Source organism: Macaca mulatta, chromosome 6, assembly GCF_049350105.2.
Source record: "Macaca mulatta isolate MMU2019108-1 chromosome 6, T2T-MMU8v2.0, whole genome shotgun sequence".
NCBI lineage: Eukaryota > Metazoa > Chordata > Mammalia > Primates > Cercopithecidae > Macaca > Macaca mulatta.
The window spans coordinates 77,314,328-77,331,307 of NC_133411.1; the positions used below are offsets into that span (position 1 = coordinate 77,314,328).

Here is a 16,980-nt window from a genome sequence, read left to right on the forward strand (position 1 = left end):
CCCTATGTTCCATAACTTTCTTGTACTTGAATATTGGTACCTATTTCTGCATCTCGGAAGTTTCCTGTTATCCCTTTGAATTAACTTTCTACCTTGCCTCTCCTCTCTACCTCCTTTTTAAGGCCAAAAACGCTTAGATTTGCCCTTTTGAGCCTGTCTTCTAGATCTTGTAGGCATGCCTCATTTCTTTTTTTTTTTTTTTCTTTTGTCTCCTCTGTTTTTAAATATCCTGTTTTCAAGCTCATTAATTCTGCCTTCTGTTTTATCAGTTCTGCTATTAAAAGGCTGATGCGGCTGGACACAGTAGCTCATGCATGTAATCCCAGCACTTTGGGAGGCCGAGGTGGGTGGATCACTTGAGCTCAGGAGTCTGAGACCAGCTGGGCGACATCATGAAACCCCATCTCTACAGAATATAGAAAAATTAGCTTGACATGGTGGTTTGTGCCTGTGGTCCCAGCTTCTTGGGGGGTCTGAGGGGAGAGGATGGCTTTAGCCTGGGAGACGGAGGTTGCAGTGAGCCGAGATTGCACCACTGCACTCCAGCTTGGGTGACAGAGTGACAGAACAAGACTGTGTTTCAAAAAAGGAAAAAAAAAGGGTTGGGCGTGGTGGCTGACACCAGTAATCCCAGCACTTTGGGAGGCTGAGGCGGGTGGATCACTTTAGGTCAGGAGTTCGAGACCAGCTTGAACATGGTGAAGCCTCGTCTCTACTAAAAATACACAATTAGCTGGGTGTGGTGGTGCATGCCTGTAATTCCAGCTACTTGGGAGGGTTAGGCAGGAGAATTGCTTGAACTCAGGAGGCAGAGGTTGCAATGAGCTGAGATTGTGCCGTTGCACTCTAGCCTGGGCAACAAGAGCGAAACTCTGTCTCCAAAAAACAAAGACTGATGCATTCTTGAGTATGTCAGTTGCATCTTTCCACTCCAGAATTTCTGCTTAATTCTTTTTAATTATTTCAAGTATTTGTTGAACTTACCTGATAGGATTCTGAATTCCTTCTCTGTGTTATCTTGAATTTCTTTCAGTTTTCTGAAAACAGCTATTTTGAATTCTCTAACTGAAAGGTCACATATCTTTCTCTGCAGGATTGACCCCTAGTGCCTAATTTAGTTCATTTGGTGAGGGTATGTATTTCTGTATGGCCTTAATGCTTGTGAGTGTTCATTGCCATCTGTACGTTGAAGAGTCAGGTATTTATTATAGTCTTCACAGTCTGGACTTGTTTGTACCATTCTTATTGGAAGGCATTCCAAGTATTCAAAGGGAATAGAGTGTTGCGATCTATGTCATTGGTCACTGTAACCATATCTGCATTAGCGGGTACCCCAAACCCAGTAATGCTGTAGTTTTTCTACACTCATAGAGGTACCATCTTGGTGGTCTTGGATAAGGTCCAGAATTCTCTGTATTACCAGACTCTGTATTACCATTCTTTCTTCCCCTTTCCTCAGGTGGAGGAGTTGCTCCTGTGTCTACCAGCACCACAGGACCATGGGGGAGGGAGTATTGCCAGGGTACCACCAATGTTCACTTAAGGCCCAGGGCTCGTCAGTCAGCTTACGCTGCATGCTGCCAGGCCTGGGACTCACCTTCAGGGTAGTGGGTTCCCCTCTGTTCCAGGGGTAGGTCCAGAAATGCCATCCAAGAGCCAAGGCCTGGATTCATGGACCCCAATAGCCCACCTGGTACTCTTCCCCAGTGCAACCAAGCTGGTCCCTAAGCTGCAAGACAGAATCCCCTTTACTCTTCCCTCTCCTTTTCTCAAACAGTAGTCTCTCCTGGTAGCCACTACAGCTGTGAATATGCTGTGTCATACCTGAAGCCAATATGTCTCACAGTTTCACCTGAGGCCCATGGTGAGGCCCTGGTTACCACTGCTGATTATTCAGGGCTCAGGGGCTCTATAGTGAGCAAATCATGAATCCTAAATGGACTACTTTAAATAAGAAATTCTGTGTTGTTTTTTTGTTTGTTAGAAGTAGGATCTCCTGTTCTGTTGCCCAGACTGGAGTGCAGTGATGCAAATATAGCTCACTGCAGCCCCGAACTCCTGGGCTCAAGCAGTCCTCCTCCTTCAGCCTCCCAAGTAGATGGGACTACAGGCACATGCCACCGTGCCCCAATAACTTTTTAAATTTTTCTGTAGTGACAGAGTCTTGCTTTGTTGCCCAGACTGATCTTTAACTCCTGTACTCAAGCGATCCTCCTACCCAGGCCTCCCAAAATACTGGGATTACAGGCATGAGCCACCTGTATGTTTGTTTGTTTGTTTGTTTGAGACAGTCTCTCTCTGTTGCCTAGGCTGGAGTACAGCAGTGTGATCATGGCTCACTGTAGCCTGCCTCAGTCTCCTGAGTACTTGGGACTATAGGTGTGTGCCACCACTCCTGGCTAATTTTTAAAAATGTTTATTAGTCACAAGGTCTTGCTATGTTGCCCAGGCTGGTCTTAAACTCCTGGGATCAAGTGATCCTTCCACCTTGGCCCATCAAAGTGTTGGAATTTACAAGTGTGAGCCACCATGCCCCGCCAGTCTTTTATTGATTGCTGACATTTTTTTTTTAAAAAACAGAACTTTTTTTTTTTTAAATGTTCTTTACTCAGGTAATTTATTTTGTGTAAGACTAAACCTGTTAATGTAAGTTGTTATGTTTATTCAGAGTAACAACATTTTAACCATAACAATTTGTAATTTTGCTTTTTGAAAAATGTGGTGTCTAGGCCGGGCACGGTGGCTCAAGCCTGTAATCCCAGCACTTTGGGAGGCCGAGACGGGCTGATCACGAGGTCAGGAGATCGAGACCATCCTGGCTAACACGGTGAAACCCCGTCTCTACTAAAAAATACAAAAAAAAAACTAGCCGGCCGAGGTGGCGGGCGCCTGTAGTCCCAGCTACTCGGGAGGCTGAGGCAGGAGAATGGCGTGAACCCGGGAGGCGGAGCTTGCAGTGAGCTGAGATCTGGCCACTGCACTCCAGCCTGGGCGACAGAGCGAGACTCCATCTCAAAAACAAAAAAAAGAAAGAAAAATGTAGTGTCTAAGAGCATATTATTGGACTTATTACCAACTATACAGCATGTTATTTTCTGTATCTTTCCCTCCAAGTAGGCTAACTTGAAGTACATATTTATTTTTAATCAGGGTACCCTTAGTTATTTAGTTCACATTGAACCTTGAAAAGGTAATTCTTAATTTTATTATTTGAATGTGTAGTTCGGAAACTTAAGGGACAAGGGTAGGTGTTTGATTCTTATATTGTTAATTTTATCTTTCCGATCATGATTCCTACTCTCTTTTTGCCTGCTAGGTACATATCGGTTGCTAATTGTGTTTTTGCTGTGGTGAAGTATTTGAAATGTTTACATATTATTTGTTGATTCTAAATAATTTAACACGTTTTTAATATATTTGGTTTTTTTTTCCCTCTCTACCAGATCAAACTTGGACATAGATCAGAAGCTAAAGATGGTAAGTATTTCATGTAATCTGACAGATAGGAAAAGTTTTATCCTTTTTTTTAAAAAAGGACAGGGTCTTGCTCTGTCACCCAGGCTGGAGTATAGAGACACAATCAGCTCACTGCAGCCTCAAGCTTCTGTACTCAAGCAATTCTACCACCTCAGCCTCCTGAGTAGCTAGGGCTATAAACATAGGCCACCACTTGTGGTTAATGTTTTATTTTTTGTAGAGATGGGGTTTGGCTGTGTTACTCAGGCTTCTCTCAAACTCCTGGCCTCAAGCTATCCTCCCACCTCGGCCTCCCAAAGTGCTGGAATTACAGGCTTGAGCCACCATGCCCAGCATAAAGTTTTCATTCTCACTGAAGAAACTAGCAAAGTATTAATTAATAAGAGTTAGCAGTGGTTCTGGATAGAGTTACTGCAGTGTCCCCGAAGAGTAAAGATAGACTCAGGATAGAGGAGTAGTATTTGGTGATTTTTACCAATTGGATGTTCAGAAAAACATTCTAAATCACCCACATAAATGGAAGGCAGCAAGCTTAATTAGTTTGTCTTTCTGTCTTCATTACGGTTTTACGTGTTACAAGCCATTGTTTTTTCTGTTTCTGAGTTTCTAATTTGAAAATTCAGGATACATTTTCATGAAAGTACATAAAGCTAACTATGGAATAGATATATGGGGAAAGGATTTCATTAAACTTTCTTCCAAAGTCTTATTTATTAGGAGTCATCATAAAATAGCTCTTATAAAAGAGACCCATTGTCTGTGTAAGTGCCAATACTATATCTTATTTTTATTTTATTTATTTATTTTTGAGACAGTGCCATGCTCTGTTGCCCAGGCTGGAGTGCAGTGGTGCGATCTCAGCTCACTGCAACCTCTGCCTCCCAGGTTCAAGCCATTCTCCTGCCTCAGCTTCCTGAGTAGCTAGGATTACAGGTGCGTGCCACCACGCCCAGCCAATTTTTTGTATTTTTAGTAGAGATGGGGTTTCACCACGTTGGCCAGGCTGGTCTCGATCTACTGGCCTTAAGTGATCTGCCCACCTAGGCCTCCCAAAGTGCTGGAATTATGAGCCACCGCACCTGGCCTATATCTTATTTTTAATTTTGAAATCTGTCATTTGTATTGGAATATATACTGTCTTATTACTAGTTTGCTTTTAGCACAAACAATATGCCACTAACATTTGTAGGGCAAGAGTAGGGAAGCTTATCATCTATATGCTGCACACTTATATATGTTCTTAGTCTAATGGTCTTCAGATCCTGATATCCTATAGATAAAGTGAAATTTTTTTCACCATTTGTCATAGTCTTTGTTAAGCTATTTTTTAAAAAAAGCAATATAGGCCTGGTACGGTGGCTCACGCCTATAATCCCAGCACTTTGGGAGGGTGAGGCGGGTAGATCGCCTGAGCTCAGGAGTTCGAGACCAGACTGGCCAACATAGCAAAACCCTGTCTCTAACAAAAGTACAAAAAATTAGCCAGGCGTGGAGGCACGCACCTGTGGTCCCAGCTACTCGGGAGGCTGAGGTGGGAGAATCACTTGAATCTGGGAGGTGGAGGCTGCAGTGAGCTGAGATCATGCCACTGCACTGCAACCTGGCTGACAGAGTGAAACCCCATCTCAAAAAAAATTAATAATAAAAATAAAGCAATGTAAAAGAACAACAGATTTCACATAAAAATTGTCAAAGTAGCCCTTATTTTTGTGTGGAATGTTCACTATTTTCTGAGGTGACTAACCTTTCTTTAAAAATATGTGTTTGTGGCTGGGCGCGGTGGCTCACACCTGTAATCCCAGCACTTTGGGAGGCCGAGGCAGGTGGATCACGAGGTCGGGAGTTCGAGACCAGCCTGACCAACATGGTGAAACCCTGTCTCTACTAAAAATACAAAAATTAGCTGGGCGTGGTGGCGCATGCCTGTAATCCCAGCTACTCAGGAGGCTGAGGCAGGAGAATTGCTTGAACTCGGGAAGTGGAGGTTGCAGTAAGCTGAGATCACGTCACTGCCCTCCAGCCTGGACAACAGAGTGAGACTCCATCTCAAAAAAAAAAAAAAAAATGTGTTTTTAAGGTTTGAGATTTCAGAATTACTCACATTTTGCTTTGCCTTTTTATATAGGTATAAATAGAACAGCCTTAAGAGAGATAAAATTATTACAGGAGCTAAGTCATCCAAATATAATTGGTGTGAGTATGATCAAAACTGTTACTGGGATTTGGGACTCTGCCTTTTCTTAATATAATGGATGTTGATTAAAGGCTCAGCAAGATGACTTGTTCTAGATGAGCCTTACAGAAGCTTAAAGGAAATACATTTCCTATCCCAGTTGTTTTGGTAGACGTTGTCTTTAAAACTATACCACTGATTAAATAAATGAAATATTGACATGTAGGCTAATTTTGTCAGAAATAATTTTGAAGTCTAGGGAGCTCTAGCATATAGTGGCTGAGAGTGTGAACCTGAATTCAAAACCTTTCTTTCTGCCTGTGTGAGACCTTGAGTGTGTTTACTCACAACTCCCTGGAGTCCCTGCCCCATAGGGTAGTTGTGAGACTAGCCAATTGAACAGATGTATCTGGAATAGTGCCTGCCATGGAAAATGTATTCATTCATTCAATGATAGCCGCTGTTATTTAGAGGAGTTCTTAAGAATCACATTTGGGACTTTTCTTTTAAATTGGAGACTGGAATGAGGTTTTCACTGGTTAATTTCTTAATTATAACTCCAAATATTTGGGGAAAGAGGTTGGGTATTTTTTTTAAGTAAAATTTAATATTTTTGTGCTTCAAAATACTAATTCCTTTAGTACTGTCCAAAAAAGGAAAATGTCAAATTAATCAAATGATTTAAGCTTTATAGGGAATTACCAACAGTTTAAATGCTTTTTAAATTTTAAAAAATTGCCTCAGTTGCTATCATACTGTCAGGTATTAAATAGTGAATCACATTTTAATTTTTTTACTTTGCAGCTCCTTGATGCTTTTGGACATAAATCTAATATTAGCCTTGTCTTTGATTTTATGGAAACTGATCTAGAGGTAAGATTAAGATTCCTGGAGAAATTCCTTTGTCCCAGTTTATCAAACAAGAACCTAAATACTTGTTTTCTACCTAAGAAGATACTGCTAGTAAAAGGAAAAAAAAAGCTTAATTTTGTTGAAATTTGGATATACTCTAAGTCAAAAGGATCTCTTGAGTTATTTTCTTCTAATCATTTAGTGATATTCCCAGTGTTACATACAAAGATTTGGATTTCATTGGCCTTTCTCCCTTCCAAGTTCCCATAGCTAGTTGACGTCATTTTTGGAGAAATGAGCATTAGACCTGTAAGTTTTTTTTTTTTTTTTTTTTGAGATGGAGTCTTACTCCATCCTGGAGTGTAATGGCATGATCTCAGCTCACTGCAGCCTTCACCTCCTGGGTTCAAGTGATTCTCTCACTTCAGCCTCCCAAGTAGCTGGGATTACAGGTGCCAGCATGCCTGGCTAATTTTTATATTTGAAGTAGAGACGGGGTTTCACCATGTTGGCCAGGCTGGTCTTGAACTCCTGACCTCAAGTGATCCACCCTCCTCAGCCTCCCAAAGTGCTAGGATTACAGGCATGAGTCACCATGCCCAGCCAACGTATAAGAATTTTATTTCCGGACAGGTGCAGTGACTCACGCCTGTACTCTGAGCACTTTGAGAGGCCAAGGCAAGAGGATTGCTTAAGCCCAGGAGTTCAAGACCAGCCTGGACCACATAGTGAGATCCTGTCTCTACTTTAAAAATTATATTAAAAAATAAAGAAGCTTATTTCCATGTAACCAGAGTAATGTCATTCTTTTGAAAGCCAAGTTTGTTTTGTTTTTTGGTTTTTGTTTTTGAGACAGAGTTTCGCTCTGTTACCCAGGCTGGAGTGCAGTGGCGTGATCTCAACTCACTGCAACCTCTGCCTCCCAGGTTCAAGCGATTCTTGTGCCTCAGCCTCCCGAGTAACTGGGATTACAGGCACCCATCCCCATGCCCAGCTAATTTTTGTATTTTTAGTAGCGATGGAGTTTCACTTTGTTGGCCAGGCTGGTCTCAAACTCCTGTCTCAAGTAGTCCACCTGCCTTGGTTTCCCAAAGTGCTAAAATTACAGGTGTGGGCCACTGCACCTGGGCAAGTTTCTTTTTAAAAAATATAAAATTCATTAATATTAGTTGAATCTCAAAAATCGAATAATCCAAGGATATGGAACGGCTGGAAGTTTGTTGTTGGTTTTTTTGTTTGTTTGTTTGTTTGTTTGTTTTTTGAGATGGAGTCTCTCATTGTCACCCAGGCTGGAGTGCAGTGGTAAGATCTCGACTCACTGCAACCTCTGCCTCCCAGGTTCAAGCAATTCAACTGCCTCAGCCTCCCGAGTAGCTGGGGTTACAGGTGCCTGCCACCATGCCTGGATAATTTTTGTATTTTTAATAGAGACAGGGTTTCGCCATGTTGACCAGGCTGGTCTTGAACTCCTGACCTCAGGTGATCTGCCTGCCTCAGCCTCCCAAAGTGCTGGGATTACAGGCGTGAGCCACCTCGCATGACTGGAACAGCTGGAATTCTTTTTCTTTTCTTTCTTTCTTTTTTGGGGGACGGAGTCTCGCTCTGTTGCCGTGGCACGATCTCAGCTCACTGCCACCTCCACCTCCCGGGTTCAAGCGATTCTTCTGCCTCAGCCTCCCGAGTAGCTGGGATTACAGGTGCCTGCCACCATGCCTGGATAATTTTTGTGTTTTTAGTAGATACGGAGTTTCACCATATTGGCCAGGCTGATCTTGAATTCCTCACCTCATGATCCACCTGCCTCAGCCTCCCAAAGTGCTGGGATTACAGGCGTAAGCCAGCATGCCCAGCCCCAACAGCTGGAATTCTTATACACTGCTGGTGCGAAAGCAGTGAAATGATAAAGCCACTTTGGAAACAGCTTGGCAGTTTCTTATACAATTAAATACACACCAGCCAAATTAAAGCAAAAAAAGATTTCACACAACACATTATCAGAAAGTAATAGGAACACACTAAATGCTCAGACTGGTGGTGATTGAGTCCATAGCCTATTGTGATAGGTCCTTCCAGCATCAGTACCGTTAGTATTATGATCTATAATAGCATCACTAATATTGTGATTGATAATACTAATCAATAATCTTGTGATCTAGCAATACCTCTGCTAGGTATTTATCTAAAAGAAAGAGGCCGGGCACAGTGGCTCACACCTATAATCCCAGCACTTTGGGAGGCTGAGGCAGGCAGATCACCAGAGGTCAAGAGTTTGAGACCAACCCGTCCAGCATAGCGAAACCCCATCTGTACTAAAAATAAAAAAAAAAAAATTAGCTGGGCGTGGTGGCAGGTGCCTGTAATCCCAGCTACTTGGGAGGCTGAGGCAGGAGAATCAATTGAACCTGGGAGGTGGAGGTTGCAGTGAGCCGAAATTGTGCCACTGCACTCCATCCTGGGTGACAGAGTGAGACTCCCATCTCAAAAAAAAAAAAAAGCCAGAATTCAGTTGGTACACAGATGTTGGGCTTTATTAATAATTGTCAAAACTGGAACAATCCAAACATCCCTCATTCTGACTGTACAAACAAACTGAAATACTACTCAGGTATAGAAACAAACTATTGATAACTGCAACAACATAGATGAATCTGAAATGCGTTATGCTAAGTGAAAGAAGCCAGGCTAAAAAGACTATGTATTGAATCATTTCATTTATATGATATTCTGGAAAAGGCAAAACAAAAGGAACCAGAAACCAGATCAGTGGTTATGGGAACTTTGGGGTAAAGGAAAGAAGTAAGTACAGAGGGGCCTCAGGGAATTTTGGGAGGTTACGGAACTATGCTTTGATTATAGTGGTGGTTACATGACTGGATGCATTTGTCAAAACGCATGGAACTATACACTAAAAAGGGTATGCTTTACCTTAAATCTGATTTTAAAAAAAGAAAAGGGGAACTTTTAGTTCCTAACTGATAAATCTAGAAATAAACTGACATTAGGCACAGCTCACAAATAATGCCATCAAAACTCAGTCTTACACTTTAACTCAGCTCTGTTTTCTTCTCTGTTGCCTTCTTCATGTGTACAGTTCTCAATATGGTGTTCCAGATACTTCTAGGTATATGTTTGTAGAGTTTAATAATACCTGAGGAATGAAAGTGCTTTCTTTTCTTTGATTCTAGCACACTTGTCTTGTATCCCTGAACCAGTCACTTGGCCAGGAGACTGCAGTGTGATAATGGGGATGCCTGGGTCATGTGCCTACCTCTGGAGGCCTTAGGTTGGCTCAGTCCTACCTTAACCATGTGGACTAAGCTGAGAAGAGATGGCTTCCCAAAGGAACACTAAATGCTATTGTTAGAAGCATTTAGAAGATGCAAGCAAAAACAACAGGTGTTTGCTACTTTCATGCGAAAGCAGTAGAGGACAAAGTACTGCTTTCTTTCCAAACCAGAAATGCTCTCCCTACCCATCTAACTCTGGAGATTCTGACAGTGCTTCCTGAGGAAACTTAGATAACCTCTCTTGAGAGTCTCCTGTATTGATACTTATATTTTAAGTCTATAAATTGTTTTATATGGTAGAGTTTATTTGAAATAATAAAGGGTACCCGTATATTGTATACTTGCTTTACAGGTTATAATAAAGGATAATAGTCTTGTGCTGACACCATCACACATCAAAGCCTACATGTTGATGACTCTTCAAGGATTAGAATATTTACATCAACATTGGATCCTACATAGGGTAAGGTTTTTAATATTGCTTCTTTATAGCAGTCAAGTTTTATAGAGCCAATTTAGTACATAATGGCCTGAACATGTAAATTGTTTAACAATATGAATTTATAGCTGACCGTTTTATCCCATCTTTTACCTATATATTGTTCTCTTCAGTTGTTCCAGCAGTTGGTGCTGTGAGGACTCCATATTACTATGTGAAATTTAGAACTAGAAGAGATCCAGTCTTTCTTTTTTTTTTTTTTTTTTTGAGATGGAATCTTGTTCTGTCACCCAGGATGGAGTGTAGTGGCACCATCTTGGCTCACTGCAAGCTCCGTCTCCTGGATTCACGCCATTCTCCGGCCTCAGCCTCCCGAGTAGCTGGGACCACAGGCGCCTACTACCATGCCCAGCTAATTTTTTGTATTTTTTTAGTAGTGATGGGGTTTCACTATGTTAGGCAGGATGGTCTCAATCTCCTGAACTCGTGATCTGCCCGCCTCGGCCTCCCAAAGTGCTGGGATTACAGGCGTGAGCCACTGTGCCCAGCCCCCTCATTTTTTTTTTCTTTTTTTTTTTTTTTTTTGAGACGGAGTCTTGCTCTGTCGCCCAGGCTGGAGTGCAGTGGCATAATCTCGGCTCACTGCAAGCTCCACTTCCTGGGGTTCACACCATTCTCCTGCCTCAGCCTCCTGAGTAGCTGGGACTACAGGCGCTCGCCACCAAGCCTGGCAATTTTTTTTTTTTTTTGTATTTTTAGTAGAGATGGGGTTTCACCGTGTTAGCCAGGATGGTCTTGATCTCATGACCTCGTGATCTGCCTGCCTCGGCCTCCCAAAGTGCCAGATTACAAGCATGAGCCACCACGCCCAGCCCCGGCCCTGGCCCCCTCATTTTATAATAGACAAAGAGCTAAGTTGCTAAGTGACCTGGCCATGGTTATTTTTTTTTTCAAGGTTAGCTGCTGATAACAGACAGAGTATTAAAACATGGGTTTTGGCCCAGGCGCAGTGACTCACTTCTGTGTTCCCAGCACTTTGGGAGGCCGAGGCAAGCAGATATCTCGAGCCCGGGAGTTCTAGACCAGCCTGGGCAATATAGTGAAAACTCATACAGAAATTAGGTGGGTGTGGTGGTGCACACCTGTAGTCCCAGCTGCTCAGGAGGCTGAGGTTGGGGAATCACCTGAGCCCAGGAGGCGGGGGTTGCAGTGAGCTGAGACCTCACCACTGCACTCTAGCCTGGGTGACAGGAGTGAAACCCTGTCTCAAAAAAACAAAAAAGAAAATAAGTCTTTTGGCTTTAAGTTCAGTATTCCTTGCGCTACAATGTTGTGGGGGGAAAAATACAGTTATAGTGATTGTCTTGGACTAACTCATACAATGCCAAAATACAACTAGAAAAGTAATGTTTCTTGTAGCTCTGAAATTCAAGGTACAAAATACAGTTTATGAAATAGTGGGAATATTCAGCTTTTAGAACAAAGCTGATGATTTAGCTAGGTAGATGCTAGCTACCTAGCTATTTAGATAAGTAGTTAAGAATATATAATTTGTAACTAGTAATTCTCATATCGTAAGTTTGGAATCCTTTTTAGGTTATTGCTGATGTCTTTTTAGCATAGATTTTGAAGAATGTCATCCTCATTCTTATACATTAACAAATGTATATTATGAAAGTTCTTATTTATTATTAATAGTAGGAACCATTTATCGAGTGCCTACTATGAGCCAGTTATTACACTACACTACGGAAAATATCAGATTTAATCCTCACAGAAACTCTACGAAGTATGTAAATTGAGGCTTGGTGAAATTAAGTGCCTTACCAAGATTATATATTATAACCAATCCAATTTTGCTTTGATGGGATTTTATATCAGTGGAAAAAATATTGATTTTTTAGATTTCAGGTGTTACCGTTTTTGCTAAGTTTAAAGTTATGCCAACTAAATGTAGCACTACAGTGTTCTCCCCTACCCTGCTTATTTGTTTGTTTAAAACTTCTGTCATATAGGATCTGAAACCAAACAACTTGTTGCTAGATGAAAATGGAGTTCTAAAACTGGCAGATTTTGGCCTGGCCAAATCTTTTGGGAGCCCCAATAGAGCTTATACACATCAGGTTGTAACCAGGTAAGAATCCCTTAAAGCTACATGTGCAGGAGGTTAATCAGAAATGAGCATCAACTGGCTTCTCTGAAATATCTTGGCAGAGTTAAGGAATCATTGTTGATAGATATCCTCTTAAAAAATACTGCCGGCCGGGCGCGGTGGCTCACGCCTGTAATCCCAGCACTTTGGGAGGCCGAGGCGGGCGGATCACAAGGTCAGGAGATCGAGACCACGGTGAAACCCCGTTTCTACTAAAAATACAAAAAATTAGCCGGGCGCGGTGGCGGGCGCCTGTAGTCCCAGCTACTCAGGAGGCTGAGGCAGGAGAGTGGCGTGAACCCGGGAGGCGGAGCTTGCAGTGAGCCGAGATTGCGCCACTGCACTCCAGCCTGGGCGACAGAGCGAGACTCCGTCTCAAAAAAAAAAAAAAAAAAAACAAAAACTGCCATTTGGCCAGGCGTGGTGGCTCATGCCTGTAATCCCAGCACTTGGGGAGGCCGAGGCAGGCGGATCACGAGGTCAGGAGTTCAAGACCAGCCTGGCCAATATGGTAAAATCCCGTCTCTACTAAAAATACAAAAAAATTAGCCGGACGTGATATGGTGGTACACGTCTGTAACCCTAACTACTCAGGAGACTGAGGCAGGGGAATTGCTTGAACCTGAGAGGCAGAAGTTGCAGTGAGCTGAGATTGCGCCACTGCACTCCAGCTTGGGTGACAGAGAAATACTCCCTCTCAGAAAAAAAAAAAAAAAAAAACTGCCGTTTTTATGTTAGGTATACTTTACCGCGATGAAAAAATACACAGCCCTTTTTCAGACAGAGTTTAGCTCAATCCTAAGACATTTACCTTGTAAATGGAAACAATTTATACTTTTAGTTAGATAATCTAGAATTTCAGTGGCTATTCTTCTACCTAATCATCTGATTTATTGGACCCATGTTTATTATTATGTTGATCAGTCCTGATTCTGTATCCTTCTATGTAAAGGAAAATTCTCTCGACAGAGCAATGTCTTGATATTTGAATTTTTCATATTGATAATTATATTTCCATTTGTATTTTTGATGTGTAAAAACAGAAAATCACATTAAATAGGAATGATAGATTTTATAATTTTTGTCCCAATGGCATTTTGTTAATTTCCAAGACCCTTTTAAGGATCTGCAAAGATTTTCAAATTCTCTATTTTTTCTTTCTGTTTTTTTTTTTTTTTTTTTTTTTTTTTGAGACGGAGTCTCGCTCTGCCGCCTGTGCTGGAGTGCAGTGGCCGGATCTCAGCTCACTGCAAGCTCCGCCTCCCGGGTTCCCGCCATTCTCCTGCCTCAGCCTCCCGAGTAGCTGGGACTACAGGCGCCGCCACCTCGCCCGGCTAGTTTTTTTGTATTTTTTTAATAGAGATGGGGTTTCACCGTGTTAGCCAGGATGGTCTCGATCTCCTGACCTCGTGATCCGCCCGTCTCGGCCTCCCAAAGTGCTGGGATTACAGGCTTGAGCCACCACGCCCGGCCTCTTTCTGTTTTTTGAGACAGGATCTCACTCTGTTGCCCAGGCTGAAGTGTGGTTGTGCAAACAATACTCACTGCTGCCTTGACCTCCTGGGTTCAAGCGATCCTCCTATGTCAGCCTCCCGAGTATCTGGGGCCACAGGTATACCCCACTATGGCTGGCTAATTTTTTAAAGTTTTTATAGAGATGGGTTTCACCATGTTGCCCAGGCTGGTCTCAAAGTCCTGCACTCAAGCGATCCTCCCACCTCAGCCTCCAGTAGTTCTAGGATTACAGGTGTGAGCCATTGTGCCTGGCCCCAAATTCTCTATTTTAAATTATTTCACTACCTCTTCCAAATAGATGTCACTGACTATAAATCACCTAAGCCCTGAGGAGGAAGTAGGGGATGTGAGTAATTGTTTATGTAATTGCTAGAAGAGTTAAGCTCATCATTCAGGAACTCATAGAAACAGGGACCTGTGTACAAGAGCATTGTTAACTGGTGCTTTCTCATCTACCAGTTTCTCATATTTTCTCTGTCTATAAATCAAATACTGCTGGTAAGTCAAATTAAGATGAAGACTCTGAGAATTGACAATGGGATTTAGCAGTATGGACATGACTGATAAGCTTGATAAGAGCAGTTTTGGTGGAATGGTAAGGATGAAAGCCTGATTGAAAAGGTTCTTGTGTGTGTGTTTTGTTTTGTTTGAGACAGAGTCTCGCACTGTCGCCAAGGCTGGCGTGCAATGACGCGATCTCTGCTCACTTCAACCTCCGCCTCCCGGGATCAAGCAATTCTCCTGCCTCAGCTTCCCAAGTAGCTGGGACTACATGGTTGAGACTACAGGCGCCTGCCACCACACCCAGCTAATTTTTTGTATTTTTAGTAGAGATGGGGTTTCACTATGTTGGCCAGGCTGGTCTCAAACTCCTGACCTCATCATCCGCCCACCTCAGCCTCCCAAAATGCTGGGATTACAGGCGTGAGCCACCATGTCTAGCCTGGAAAGTTTTGTTGTTGTTGTTGTTGTTTGTTTGTTTTTTTGAGACGAAGTCTTGCTTTGTTGCCCAGGCTGGCAACAGAAGTCTTGCTCTGTTGCCCAGGCTGGAGTGCAGTGGCATGATCTCGGCTCACTGCAACCTCCGCCTCCAGGGTTCAGTGATTTTTCTGCCTTAGCCTCCCAAGTAGCTGGGACTACAGGCATGCACCACCACACCCGGCCAATTTTTGTACTTTTAGTAGAGATGGAGTTTCACCATGTTGGCCAGGCTGGTCTCGAACTCCTGACCTCATGATCTGCCCGCCTCTGCCTCCCAAAGTGCTGGGATTACAGACGTGAGCCATAGCGCCCGGCCTGAAAAGGTTTTAAGAGAGGATGGAAGAAAAGGAATTGGAGATAGTAAGAATAGACAATTCTTTGAACTAACCAGAGAATGAGGAGGCACCTGTTAGGGGAGATAGGGTCCAAAGAAGTTTAAGGCTGGAAAAATACTAGTATGTTTGTACATTGCTGGGAAAGGTCTAGTAGAAAACAAAAGACTGATGTTGTAGGAGAAAAAGGAGAGAACTGCAAGAGTATTAAAACTTCACAGAAGAGTATGGTATGCAGTCCTTAAAATAAGGGATTGACTTTAAAAACAGACAAGGATCATTCATCTCTAAGAAGTGCTTTGATAATTTCATGCTAAAATGACACTAATTTTTGTTCTTTAGGTGGTATCGGGCCCCTGAGTTACTATTTGGAGCTAGGATGTATGGTGTGGGTGTGGACATGTGGGCTGTTGGCTGTATATTAGCAGAGTTACTTCTAAGGGTAAGTCTAAATTAATGTACACACTTTAATATTGTTGTTGCAATTATTTGTTCTTATAGTTTGTATAAGAATTCTTGTCCTAGGCCAGGTATGGTGGCTCACACCTGTAATCCCAGCACTTTGGGAGGCCAAGGCAGAAGGATCACTTGAGGTCACGAGTTCGAGGCCAGCCTGGCCAACATGGTGAAACCCCATCTCTACTAAAAATAAAAAAATTAGGTGGATGTGGTGGCGGGTGCCTGTAGTCCCAGCTACTGAGGAGAATCGCTTGAACCTGGGAGGCAGAGGTTGCAATGAGCCACGGTCGTGCCACTGCATTCCAGCCTGGGCAAAAGAACAGGGCTCCATCTCAAAAAAAAAAAAAAAAAAAAACAATTCTTGTCCTACCAATGTCCTTACAACAAAAAGCCTACAAATAGTCCAATTTTTAAAAAGCCAAATGCCGCATTTTTTTTTTTTTTTGAGATGGAATCTGGCTCTGTGGCCCACGCTGGAGTGCTGTGGCGCGATCTCAGCTCACTGCAAGCTCCGCCTCCTGGGTTCACGCCATCCTCCTGCCTCAGCCTCCCGAGTAGTTGGGACTACAGGTGCCTGCCACCACGCCCGGCTAATTTTTTGTATTTTTTAGTAGAGACGGGTTTTCACCGTGTTAGCCAGGATGGTCTCGATCTCCTGACCTCGTGATCTACCCGCCTTGGCCTCCCAAAGTGCTGGGATTACAGGCGTGAGCCACTGCGCCCGGCCCAAATGCAGCATTTTTAAATGTTAATATGAAATGAGAATATCTTCCATTTAGGACAGTAAGAACTTTATTGTAGATAGTTTTGTACCTCAGAACATAGAAATTCACTTGTAATATGGCAGTAGCTCTATAATAATTAAATATGTTCAGATAAACTTTTGTTCTCCTGAGGGGTTTTTTGTTTGGGGTGTTTTAAGTATGCTTTAGGAGATACGTAATACCAACCACTGCAGCTACCACTCTTAAACCTTGTGTGAGACCATTATTTTAGTTCTGTTGAAACAGAACGGATACAGTGTTACTACAGCATTTCTGTGACTGAGACCATCATCTTACAGAAAAAAATCCCCTACTTCCCCTCACCAGAGAGAAAGATGCTGTCTTGGAACCTTTCTTTAGCTATAAAGTTTAGATCTCCAGAAAGACTAGCCCTTATGAATGATGAAGGTAAAGGGATATTGGGGAATCCTTCTGAAGCTGGGAGTTTTTTTCTCTCCATATTCCGATCCCTGCTCTCCCTCTCCTCAAGCCATATGTATTTAAAGAAATTCAAACCAAGATTGAATAGCTTTTTTTATCTCCTTGAAC

The 16,980-nt window shown here is 42.6% G+C and overlaps 1 protein-coding gene across 5 annotated transcripts in view; it reads left to right on the forward strand.

Annotated features, from left to right (window-relative positions):
• Positions 1-16,980, forward strand: part of CDK7 (cyclin dependent kinase 7) — a 50,399-nt gene that overhangs the window by 16,124 nt on the left and 17,295 nt on the right. For 2 of the 5 annotated variants that reach the window (XR_013418039.1, NM_001266657.1), the window contains 6 exon segments: positions 3,444-3,477; positions 5,603-5,670; positions 6,455-6,523; positions 10,142-10,252; positions 12,244-12,362; positions 15,551-15,650. Coding sequence is in view for 4 of the 5 variants with exons in the window: in NM_001266657.1 (NP_001253586.1) it covers positions 3,444-3,477; positions 5,603-5,670; positions 6,455-6,523; positions 10,142-10,252; positions 12,244-12,362; positions 15,551-15,650 (501 nt within the window). In the remaining variant the exon portion in view is untranslated. 5 annotated transcript variants of the gene reach the window in all.